General features: G+C 35.5%; 1 protein-coding gene across 2 annotated transcripts in view; it reads left to right on the forward strand.

Annotated features, from left to right (window-relative positions):
* Positions 1 to 12,468, forward strand: part of STK17B (serine/threonine kinase 17b) — a 30,453-nt gene extending 17,985 nt beyond the window's left edge. For both annotated transcript variants that reach the window (XM_055398019.2, XM_055398017.2), the window contains 5 exons: positions 1,866 to 2,010; positions 3,116 to 3,242; positions 5,670 to 5,718; positions 6,872 to 7,051; positions 9,281 to 12,468. In XM_055398019.2, the coding sequence (XP_055253994.1) occupies positions 1,866 to 2,010; positions 3,116 to 3,242; positions 5,670 to 5,718; positions 6,872 to 7,051; positions 9,281 to 9,563 (784 nt within the window). In that variant the 3' untranslated portion in view covers positions 9,564 to 12,468. The remainder of the gene's footprint in view (positions 1 to 1,865; positions 2,011 to 3,115; positions 3,243 to 5,669; positions 5,719 to 6,871; positions 7,052 to 9,280) is intronic.
* The last annotated feature ends 659 nt before the right edge of the window (positions 12,469 to 13,127 follow it).

Below are 13,127 nucleotides of genomic sequence, written 5' to 3' on the forward strand. Positions count from 1 at the left end.
TTATGTATCACTATGTTACAGTAGAAGAAACAGAAGCATGTTTTGTCCCAGCTCAGGTAACTAGTTAGGCAGAGTCTGAATGGAAGTTAGGCTGCCTTGTTTTAGTAGGTATTTCCACAAGCAGCCTGCTGTCCTCTTATGTCTAGGCACTGGGAAGTGCTTTACATGTGTTTTCTCAAGTGGTTTTCTTTTATTTTGAATTTTAGAATTAATGAGGATTCTGTCTATTAAATCAACTTTAGAGAGTGTAATGTCAGTGTTGGTATATAAATAATTATGAAGTGTTCAAGAATGAATTTTTCACCTAAGCATTTTATGCTGCCGTGCACTGCTGGATACTGAATTTAGATCTTTCTGGTATTTCCCATAGTTTTGGGTATTTTCCATATTTTAATAGTGGCTAGGAATCCATATTCCATACAATTTTCTTTTAATTTTTAATTATTTGGTCTGATTTCTTATCAGATGTATTTTATAAGGGGCCTAGCAAACAACTTATTCCAAGAGAATCTGAAGTATTTCTTCATTTTCTTATTTGCTTATGACTGCATTATTAACCTTATCTGTAGTGTCTTTGCAGGAATATATTTTACCCACTTGTTTTGAGAAGATTCATTTCATTAAAGCTGAATAACATAACCAGAAAGGGAAGAAGTGAGGTATCCTAAGTAGCTTGGCCTGTGGAGTCCCTCTTCCCTCAGGAGACCTTGAGCAGGGTTATGACAAATAAACAACTGATGTGTAAACTGAGGGGCCACATGTGTAGTCTGAATATTAGCTATTCATAAAGATTAGTTTCTTTTTTAGATGAATGAATTTCTAATGTTGTCTTCCGGTACCTAACTTTGGAGGTCACTGCTACATGTTTTATAGCAAAGTAAATTTTTCATACGCAGATCGCCTTTACTATGAAACCTTGAAGTCAGATCTTGAAGTTAGTTTCTCATGAACTTTCTGGGAGTTTTAGGGGGCTGGAAGTCATTGAGATATGAAGTAAACATTATTGAAGCATTCCCACATGTGCCTTAGCAGCTGTCTGACAGATTTCTCTGAAATACTGTAAAGTGTGAAGCAACAAAGCCCTGCAGGTTCTAATTGGCACGCTCTGTACAGATGACCTGATGGCCTGGTTACCTCTGCAGGTGTGAAGGGTCAGTTCTATGATTTTCAATGAGACTCAGATTTGTGACCACTGATTCTTTTTCCTTCTTGTGACTCTAGATATATATGACATGCTTCTTCCTCTTGACAGTCACCAAGACTAATGAATTGTACTTTCAGCTGCTCTGAAGAATGACTGTCTATTCCATTATTCATTCATTCAGCAGACACTTACTACGAACTTTCTATGTGTCAGACACTCTTCTTGTTGCTGTGGATACAGGAGTGAACCAAAAGGGGGAAAATAGTGTTCTGTGAAATAAATGAGTTTCTGATTTATCATATAGAGTAGGCTTTACTTGAGATATTCCCAAACATACCTTATAAATTTTTATTAATAACCATCTAGATTTTTTTTCTCTGTCATCCCCGTCAGATTTTTTTTGCATGATTTCTGACAAAATATCTATCTATATACAGATGACAGGTATGTTTATTTATATATAATGAATAAATGAGTAAAATAGAGCGGATCTGAGCTCATAGGTAAATACTAGCACCCAGACATTAAACTATTCTTGTCATTTATTTTATTTCTTAAAAATCCCTCCCAGCACCATCCACCACCCCCCATTAAATGTGTGTATATAGAGAGATTAAAGTTTAGGTGGCCATATCTTTTACTTAAAGGTATATAGTATTTAAAAGTTGTCATTTTTAGATCAATGATTTTTCAAGTTTCTATTCTTTGAATTTTATTTCAGTGCTGCAGGTGGAGAAATTTTCAATTTGTGTTTACCTGAGTTGGCTGAAATGGTCTCTGAAAATGACATTATCAGACTCATTAAACAAATACTTGAAGGAGTTCATTACCTACATCAGAATAACATTGTACACCTTGATTTGAAGGTAATGTAATATAGTTTTAAGTACCACTACATCTCTGTTCCTTCTATGCTCTTGCTTTGCACAACTAACTGCAAACTGGTATTGAGAGGAAACAATAGGTCATGCTTGTCTAGACTGTGCATGCGCTGCGTGGACTGACTTCTGTATTGACTGATAGAAGACTGCATGTGTGAGCAGCTCAGATTAATCACTGGGCAAAAAACCATCATTACATGTGTTCTAATGCTACCATCATGTCACTCCATCCTGTTCTTATTGCCACATCTTGGACTTTTTGTTTTATAAAATTGTCTGTCTCTGAAATACTTAATTTTCAGCTGCCTCTAGATAACCTGCTAGTCCTTACTCCTTTGCTCCCATTATACTCATTCGTCTTTCTCTTGAGGCTTTTAGTCTTTTGGCTTCTCCTTTCTCCACACCCCGCCCCAGACCATTCAGGCCCCTTCCCAAACCCTGAGGTACCACTTCAGCCTCTCGTTTTACTATCCTTTCTCCTATCCTTCCTCTGTAACCATACAAGAACCTTGAAATCGGAATCAGATTGTCTCTCATTGTTTGAACACTGAACTCTTCCCTTCCTGGACGATCTCTCCCATGCCTCTTTCTGTCTCAGGTACAATCCTGGGGATAGTCAGACCCAGAACCATAGCTGTACTGAACCGTTAGCTCTTTCTGGGTGTAAATGCATTTTTTATTTGTTCATGGCTTCTTTCATGCTATTCCCTAGACCACTTTTCTCACTGGCATGCTTCTCTTTAGCCTTCAGGATTCATCTTAAGCATCATCTCTACTGCAAAGCCTTCTTGGACTTTCTTATGGGCAGAATTAAGCAGTCTTTACTACTGAGTATTCTGTATAACATAATCAGTGAATCAATCAATGTATCCACCTTTTTTATTAAAACCAAGAATACTCTTGAAGTATGTATATTTTTTCTTTATTTGTCATTGACTATATAGCTCCTCCTAAGTAGTAGTTCAGTAAATGTTTGCTGGATGATTCAATAAATGTTTAATAGCTAAACAAATTCTATTTAAGTTACCTCTGATTTTAGTATTCTTTCCTTGTTTTATATTATTTATCATTTCTTGTTGTGCTTTATTAGCCACAGAATATATTATTGAGCAGCATATATCCTCTTGGGGACATAAAAATTGTAGATTTTGGAATGTCTCGAAAAATAGGAAATGCATGTGAACTTCGGGAAATCATGGGAACACCAGAATACTTGGGTAAGAATTCCTTTATTTTATATACCACTTTGAAATTTATTAATAAGTGATATACCTATATAGAACTATTTTAGGGTATGTAACTCCAGGATATATTTGGTTCAAGTATTTTAGTGCATTGAAATTTGGTTTTGACACATTTAAATGAATGATAGTGAATTGAGACGATCACAATTTACAGGACATTGGACATATAAGTTAAAAGTTTAATGTTTGTGTGTAAAAGCTTTGAACATAAAGAAAAATAGGTAAAAAGGAAGTTAGGAAGCAGAAGAAAGTGAGAAAAGAGGAAAACTGAATCAGTGTTACTGCATTTGAAGACTTTTTGTTTGATAGATGTCACTTTTACTTCTGTCTTAGTGAGGTTTTTGCTGAGAGTTGTAAAAGGAGGATTTTGAAAAAGAAGGGTATTAAGTAAAGCCTATTATTAGATAATCTAGGAATATTGTACTAAATCAACAAATTAGATCATGGAGATGAAAGATGTTTTTAGGAGTTGGTGATGGACAGGGAGGCCTGGCCTGCTGTGATTCATGGGGTCGCAAAGAGTCGGACACGACTGAGCGACTAAACTGAACTGAACTGAATGCAGCACATAAATGGTAAAGTATTTTAATTTGTAGTAACAATCTTTTTGCACTTTTTTCTTGTTGCCCATATTGATATCCCTATTCAGGCATTGAAAAGATACAAGTAAACAGAACAGGTGCTACTCAGTAAGGGAGCTGACTTTCCCAAAATGAAAAACAAAGCAAATTACTAACTTCTAAATGCTGATAGAGGCTACAGTGTCCTAGAATAATGGTTGTAATTATAGATAATATAGCTCACAGAAGTATGTGAAAAGGTAGCAGGTGGTGCAGCGGAGGCTGACATATATGTGACTCAAAGGCTTTATTAACCAGACTGTTATGCTTGGAGAAGTTATGAAACCATACTGTGAAACTAAAAAGTTATTCAAGTATAGACACTAGTTTGAACTCTACTAATTTGCAATTTATAGTAATATTCAGAAAGTATAGAGAATTTATGTTTACCATTAAATTTTTTGGTGGGGGTGGGGCAAAGGAGGAGACAGTGGAAAATTAATTGCTTAGGAAACTAGGTTTTAGATAGTTTAAAAGGGATATTTAATCTACTTGAAAATCTAAAACACTTCGAGGAAGCTGGTTTGTTCATAGTGTCATTTTTGAATGCGTATGAGTCTGTTTACCCGGAGAAGAAAAACTGAAATCATTCTAATAAAATAACTTAAACGAATTCCTAACAGTGTAATAAAACTAAAATTGTAAAAAGATTTTAGCTCCTACCATTTTACTTCTTCATAATTGCTTTTTCTGAGGTTAATCTTAATCGTTTAAAAAAAAAATACTGCATAACTACTGGTTACTCCAAGAATATAGTTGGTGCTTTTGAACCATCTGATTATATAATTTTCTCAACATTCAGTTCAGTTCAGTCGCTCAGTCGTGTCCAACTATTTGCAACCCCATGAATCACAGCACGCCAGGCCTCCCTGTCCATCACCAACTCCCGGAGTTCACTCAAACTCACGTCCATCGAGTCGGTGATGTCATCCAGCCATCTCATTCTCTGTCGTCCCCTTCTCCTCCTGCCCCCAATCCCTCCCAGCATCAGAGTCTTTTCCAGTGAGTCAACTCGTTGCATGAGGTGGCCAAAGTATTGCAGTTTCAGCTTTAGCATCAGTCCTTCCAATGAACACCCAGGGCTGATCTCCTTTAGAATGGACTGGTTGGATCTCCTTGCAGTCCAAGGGACTCTCAAGAGTCTTCTCCAGCACCACAGTTCAAAAGCATCAATTCTTCAGTGATCAGCTCTCTTCACAGAAAAATTGAAATCATTCTAATAAAATAACTCAAACTAATTCCTAACAGAGTAATAAAACTAAAATTGTAAAAAGATTTTAGCTCCTAACATTTTGCTTCTTCATAATTGCTTTTTCTGAGGTTAATCTTAATCATTAAAAAAAAAAAAATACTGCATAGCTACTGGTTACTCCCAGAATATAATTGGTGCTTTTGAACCATCTGGTTATATAATTTTCTAAACATTCAGTTCAGTTCAGTTCAGTCGCTCAGTCATGTCCGACTCTCCGCAACCTCATGAATCACAGTACGCCAGGCCTCCCTATCCATCACCAACTCCCGGAGGTCACTCAAACTCATGTCCACAGATTCGGTGATGCCATCCAGCCATCTCACTCTTGGTCATCCCCTTCTCCTCCTGGATTTAATTTTAAAGAATTACCAATATATCAGTAGAAATTTAGCACAGAATTTATTATCCTGTGCTAAATTTCTACTGATATGTTGGTAATTCTTTAAAATTAAATCCAGTTTACTGCAAAGTAATTTTCATGTTTTTAGATTTGTCATTATTGAATTTGAATTTTATTTTCTCTTTCAGCTCCAGAAATCCTGAACTACGATCCCATTACCACAGCAACAGATATGTGGTAAGATTTTGTTAATTACTTGTATTCCTTTATTGAAAGCTGGTTAGCACATATTCTTTGGTTCAAAATGTAAATAGTAGTAAGGCTATCTTTAAAAGATTTTGAGTATCATTATTATGCCACAGGAAAACATTTACCTGTTCATTCTTTTTAGTAACACTTTGGCTCTGAGCCAAAGTACAGGAATAAATAGGAAAATCCCTTTCCTGGAGGAAGACTCCTTCTGGTGAAAGGACAAAATAGTCACAGTACTATGCTATATGTTCTATAATAAAGATAGAATGCTATTTAATAACCATGAAGGAAGCAGCAGACAAGCACCAGATGGGAGACATATGATCTAGGTCCAGTAGAACTAGGAAGATATTTACTCAATAGAAAAATGAGAGTAGATCCATTTAAAAGTTTTATTTTTATAAGACTGTATTTCTTGGGTATTGTGAGTTTATATGGTTGACACAGAGAGAATATTATAGGGTAGAGATGGCATTGATACCAGAACTTTACTTGAGACCACAGTGGTGGACTGACTCCATCAGAAGAGTTTAATTTGCCATGTAGGGGGATGAAATGGATTTGCTAAGAAAAAAGGGTCCTATGGCTAAATAAGTGGTGAAATAGGTGCTATATATGTATTGTCTTTTTCTGGTTCCTGAACACAGAAGTTGTCATTAACATATTTATGGTTCTAAAAGTTTTGCAATTAAAAAGAAATCTGTCTGCCCAATACTGTGCTATACCAAACCTGCAACCTCTGTTTGTATGGAATACTATTTATGTCTCACAGATCATTACTGTGTCATTGAACACCATTTGGGAAATGCCACTCAGGACAGCTTTGTGTACTTGATAAACAGGTATCTGTGTGAAGAGCAGACTGTAGATGTAATGATACATATTTAATACATTATTTTTATATAACATACATGTGCATTCCCTCAATCTTTTTCTGTGAGGCAAACTTTGAGACAGCATAATTATTTCAGCTTTAATAGTAAACTGTGGGAACTTTGAAAAGCAGTTTAAAATCTGTAGTTTAACTACACAAGATTTAAGGACAGGAATATGTTGAGAATCAATTTTACTTTATATAAATGTTTTAAGATTAACACACATTTTAAGTCCCCATCTTCTCAGTTATTTGTTTTTTCAGGAATGTTGGTGTAATAGCATATATGTTATTAACTCACACATCCCCGTTTGTGGGAGAAGATAATCAGGAAACATACCTCAATATTTCTCAAGTTAATGTAGATTATTCGGAAGAAACTTTTTCATCAGTTTCACAGCTGGCCACAGACTTCATCCAGAGCCTTTTAGTAAAAAATCCAGAGTAAGTAATATTAATTTACTTAAATACTATTACAAAATAAATTACATATGACTATTAAGAAAGATACGTTATAAAACAATATAAAATTATTAGATGTATGCTCTCTCAAGTTTCAGGTAAAATGGGAAGAGAGGTGGTATGAGATGACAAATCCATAACTTCAAACATAGGAAATATTAAATATATAACAGGAAATCTTGAAATGAAGAGAAGATTTGGGTTATCTCTCTCTCAACCTGCTACTATCCTCTGAAATTCCTTAAAATAATTAGTAGTAGAACTGATGACTCAGCAGTAAAGAATCCACTGCAATGCATGAGACGCAGGAGACATGGTTCAGTCCCTGGGTCAGGAAGATCCCATGGAGGAAGAAATGGCAACCCACTCCAGTTTTCTGGAAAATTCCATGGACAGAGGAGCTTGGTGGACTATAGTCTATGGGGTCACAAAGAGTCAGGCACAACTGAGCAACTGAACACACACATCAAAATTTATAATATACGTGACTGGTTATGATAAGACTTTGTTATGAATTATTTATAGTGAAATAACTATAGTTGTAAACAAGTTCAAATACTCATTGTCAAATTTTTAAGGAGCAAATACTCTGCCTACTAAAGAAGGTACTTGAAAGTATGTCTTAAAACTCTTACCTCTTACTTAAAACTCATTGGCAACTTCAAAGCAGGAAAAGAAAAAGCTGACCTCCTTTTCTTTACCTGGATAAGTCCTGTCTGTGTGTACTCGGTTGCTCAGTCGTGTCTGACTCTTTGCAACCCTATGGACTGTAGTCCACCAGGCTCCTCTGTCTATGGAATTTTCCACGCAGGAATACTGGAGTGAATTGCCATTTCCTCCTCCAGGGGTTCTTCCCAACCCAGGGATGGAACCCATGTCTCCTGCATTACTGGTCAATTCTTTACTGCTGAGCCACCTGGGAAGCCTCCAGGTCAGCCATATTTACCTTAAAATGCCTTTCCCTTCCGTTCCGTCGCTCAGTCGTGTCCGACTCTATGCGACCCCATGGACTGTAGCCTACCAGGCTTCTCCATCCATGGGATTCTCCAGGCAAGAATACTGGAGCGGGTTACCGTTTCCTTCTCCAGGGGATCTTCCCGACCCAGGGATCGAACCCGGGTCTCCCGCATTGGAGGCAGACGCTTTAACCTCTGAGCCACCAGGGAAGCCCTTAAAATGCCTTGGCTGCATGTAACTCAGAAGCTGTGATATACTGTCTTGGGCCGGGATCCTGGTTTTGTTACTTGTCAAGTCTTCTCTCTCTGACAGTTACTTAACCTCCTGGAGGATTCACTTTCCTTATTTGCTTAAGGAAAAAACCTACACTTAATGCAAGTCTTAACAAACACTGACTAGCTCTATTTTGGGCTTCCCAGGTAGTGCTCTTGGTAAAGAACCTGCCTGCCAATGCAGGAGACGTAAGAGTTGCGGTTCGATCCCTGGGTCAGGAAGATTCCCCTGGAGGAGGACATGGCAACCCACCTCCAGTATTCTTGCCTGGAAAATCCTATGGACAGAGTAGCCTGGCAGGCTACCACTCATAGATGGTTATTTAATAGAAATAAATTATTCTATGTGTTTATGGTTTTAAACTGTTTAGTTTTCTTAAATATTTTTCACTTAGATTCTAAAATTTCTGTAATGAGCACCTTAATTGTTTTATAATCATAAAAATTGAACATCAAAACAAAGACTAAGGAAACCTACGTTCTAATGGTAATGGTGGTTATGTTAAGGTTGAAGTTTTCTTGCTTTCTGAAATATTGTGATGTTTGACCATGTTGCTTTCACAAGAGAAAGCAAAATTTTAAAACTAAAAATATTAGGTAAACATCTTTGAAGAGTAGTCTCTGTTTTCAAGATTTAACTGTTACTACTTTTTAAGAATAAAGTAATTAATAATAGAGATTATAATTTACTTACATGTATTTTCCTTCAAAGGGTTTATAAACCCAAGAGTCTTTATAATTTTACTGATATTTATTTGTGAAGCTAAAATATGTTCCCAAGTGTTTTGACTAGATAGTCCTGTCTGTAAGCTTCATGATAAATTGAATTTTCAGCACATGTCAGAATTAAACAAACTGTAGGTGTTCCACTTTTCTTATTATTATTCCATCCTGTACTATGGGTATGTATAATGTACTGAACTACAGACATTTCCAACCTGATTTTTAGATCTCAATTTTTTCTCGGTGCTTTCATTAAAAGGAAAAGGCCGACAGCCGAAATCTGCCTTTCTCATTCTTGGCTACAGCAGTGGGACTTTGGAAACTTGTTTCACCCTGAAGAAACCTCCAGTTCCTCTCAAAGTCAGGATAATACAGTAAGGTCCTCTGAGGACAAGACTTACAAACCCTCTTGTAATGGTACCTGCAGTGACAGAGAAGACAAAGAGAATATCCCGGAGGACAGCAGCATGGTGTCCAAAAGATTCCGCTTTGATGACTCATTGCCCAACCCCCACGAACTTGTGTCAGATTTGCTCTGTTAGCACTTTTCTCCTTACCCCATTTGAACTGAATCTGGAATCTGAAATCCACTCCAGTGTGAGATTGTGGTTTGTAGTTTCATATATGGCATGTTTATATTGTAAATTCACTTTTGCATTGAAGAATTTAGGGAAGTGTTTGAATGCTAAATTAGTAGTGACTAGCATAATTTCATTCCCTATACTGAGATATCAACTCTTCAAAAAATATTTAAATATATAACAAAAATAAAATTGTACTTGTGAGTTTACATGTTAATGAAAGAGTTTGGGTTCAAATGAATTTATCAAAATGTCTTCCATATCAGGAAAAAAGTGATTTGGGTTATATTATGGTTGATGTAAACTAAACAAAATGAAGACATTTGAATTTAATAGATTCTCCAAGGTAAGTCCCACACCATGCCTCTATTGACAGAATTTTGTTTAGGATAACAGTTTCAAGTTTAAATGAAAATATAGCTATTCTGTAGATGCTCGAGATATTTAACACTTGAAAATGTTTTTCAATCATGGATATTTTGAAACTGCATTACATATGATCTGCTATATGAGACAGTTCCTTTAACCAGAGCAGAGGAGGGGTTAGAAATTGGATTAGGGATATTCTATACAAGTTAAAACAGAGAAAAGAACAGCATGGCATCATTTTTAATTCAAATGTCTTTTCCTCACTCTCACCATACTTCAGATTTAAAAAGGTCTGAAAGATGGAGAATAGAAGCTATACAAGTGTAGAGGGTATTCATCCTCCAGATTCTCTAGAGTAGAAGATACTTAGATGAAATTGAATGTGCTCTATTTTCAGTCAATGAAATATATTTATTAATTGAATGTAGAAGAAAGTACTGACAGGCTTACACAACTTGCAGAATTTTAAGTATATTCTGAGTCTTGGAGTACAAGCCAATCATTCAGAGTTGTAAAAGTATGCATAAACATATCATAGCACAGTAGGACTGCTAGCACAATGCCAGTCAGCAGTAGCAAGGTGAATGTGATCATAAAACAGGATGACATCAAGCTCTTCCAAAGTTGTGAAGAACTCTTCCTAGTGTGTGACAAGGCTCAGCAGAGTGGCCTTTAATGGTGTTTCACTGGGGCCACTGCAAGTAATAGTCCAAGGACAGCAGAATGATGGGAGGCTGGTGACTGTGTTCAGTCCTAAGGGGGTGGGGATTGACTCCTATTGGGTAATCTTTGATGACTTTGCACCTGGAGACTATTTAAACTCATGCTATCAAGTTAAGATAACTGTAACTTTGCAACCATGATACTGTGTCAAAAGAAATTCAGTTTTGTCAAAAGAAATCCTTGAGTTTTTTCCCTTTGAATTATGTTATTCTAAAAAAATTCTTGAAATTTTGTGAGATTCCAAATAACTTAAAAACTTTTAAATAACCATCAGATTGCTTTATTTAGGTAAATGGAGAATTCCTTTTACATCTTCAACATTTCTTGAAGGAAAAGTTATTTCTGCTTGTGTGTGTGTATATGTGTAAATGAGTTTGTATAGATGTATGTATATATGTATAGATAGATGAAATAAGTCCTTAGACAACTTTCTGTTAGAGCTTCTTCCCTTCAGTATATTGCACTCAGCTCAGGTGCTGAAGAAGCTCTCATAGTAAGACATGTAAATATACATTTAACTTCCTTAAGAAGTAGTTATCGGTTCAGTAAACTAGTCACTGCAGAAGCTAATTTGGCTTCTGTATATCTAAAACTGATGAGATTTTCTGAATCATTGGTTGTCCATTTATTTGCCTTCAGTATTAAGCTAATGCAGGTAAAGTTTAGTAAGTCATTGGAGAAAGAGGAAACTATTACCTTTACAAAAGACCTTATTATATTTTTTAATTTCCAGAGGAATTATGCCATATAATTCAAATCAAGCGATGTTTGAATTTTGAATTATAAACTGTTTCTTAAAAAATATTTTATGCCAGTTTACTTTTATTCTGAGGAATCTTAAAATAGTTTATCTGCTTCCCCTTAGTTAATAGAATACATAGGGGTATAAATTTCTGTACCTTTTTCCCTACCAATTTTCATTGTAAAAGCAACTAGTTGTTACCCAAACAGTATAAGAAAGAGTTCAATTTTTTCATAAAGATGAACTTAAAATTTTCTCTGATTGATATATGAGAATAAACCAATTTTTAGAGGAACTTATTCACAAATAACTATTACTTATTAAATTTTTTCTTGATAATTATAAAATAATTCTTATTTTCTTCCCGCAAGATTGAAAGCAAGTGTTAATCAAAACGGTTGATATATGTCACTGAAATGGGAATATGGAGATCCCCTCAAGGTGAATAGATGTTGGTAATCATCTGAAGATTAATGTTATATTGTGATGAGTTTATAAAATATAATTTGCTTTTTGGTTAGGATCTTTTTATCAGTGGGATTAAAAATTGAAGAGGTATAGCTGACAATCGTGTGTCATTTCAACTTTCTTCCCCCCACACTAAAATTAACCTAACTCTGAGCAGTAAAATTATCATGGCACTTTAAAGAAAGTAAGCAGGACCTGTTCTCCAGGTTGTAATGAGATAAGGCACCTGTGCCAGAATATAAATCAGCACACTGCTTCCTTTATCAGGAAAGTCTTGTTATAAAAGAAATAGCCGATTTGTGACATAATAGATTTCCATTCTGGCACAAGTTCTTTCTTTCATTTTGAATGAGTCACAAATCATTCATAGACCAAAATTTGAATAGCCTTGCTGTAAGTAAGTAACATTTATAACTTGATATTTTATAACTGTTTACATTTCCTCTGTTTATATTTGAATTTTCAGTTTGATATCTGACTTGGAAACTTGTCCTTTTTCATTGTTGTATAAGCAATTGTACTTTAATTTTGAATTGTATTAAAATTAAGTTATCTGATTTCCAATTTGGAGAATTATTAGTTTATAATTTTATGAAAGTTTAAAGAACTTTAAACTCAAGTATAAATTTCACACAAATTACAACTGGCGTCCATCTCAGCTTTCATTCAGTAATCATGTTGCTTAAGGCATATTGCCTACAATTGTTTGGAATACTCCAGTAAAAAAAAATTGCATCAACTTAATGATCCTTTTGGTTACAAATTAAAAAGCATATTTTTTACATTTGTGGTTGTCTTTTGCTGTAAAGTACTTCTAAATTTGTTATTCCTAAATGCTAACCTCCTTGCCTGGAGTCCCTCTAGCCTTTGACCCACATCGTCTTTGAACTCCTTTTCTAATACAGCTGTGTTTATTAGACCCAGTCTGTTGGATAAAGCACATAAATTTGAAAACAAGAAGGGCTATTCACTTCTTCTAAGTAATACTTTTAGAAAATGTCAATGTATGGCAGTGCACCGTGTTGCAAAGAGATGAGCAAAATCACCAAGTATGAAGTGTGATGAGAGAAATGATGTGCAGACTTGACAATTCGTAGGAAGGAGGTATTATTAAAAATTTGGAACTTTTTTCTCAGTTGTGTGAGCACTTTCAGGTGCCATATCTTCTTTTTCTGACACACAGGCACTCCCTAGTTTTTCTCTGTAGCCCCTTTTTCTCCTAG

The sequence above is a fragment of the Moschus berezovskii genome, chromosome 2 (assembly GCF_049115385.1).
Source record: "Moschus berezovskii isolate FMDL1 chromosome 2, NW_MosBer_1.0, whole genome shotgun sequence".
NCBI classification, from domain to species: domain Eukaryota; kingdom Metazoa; phylum Chordata; class Mammalia; order Artiodactyla; family Moschidae; genus Moschus; species Moschus berezovskii.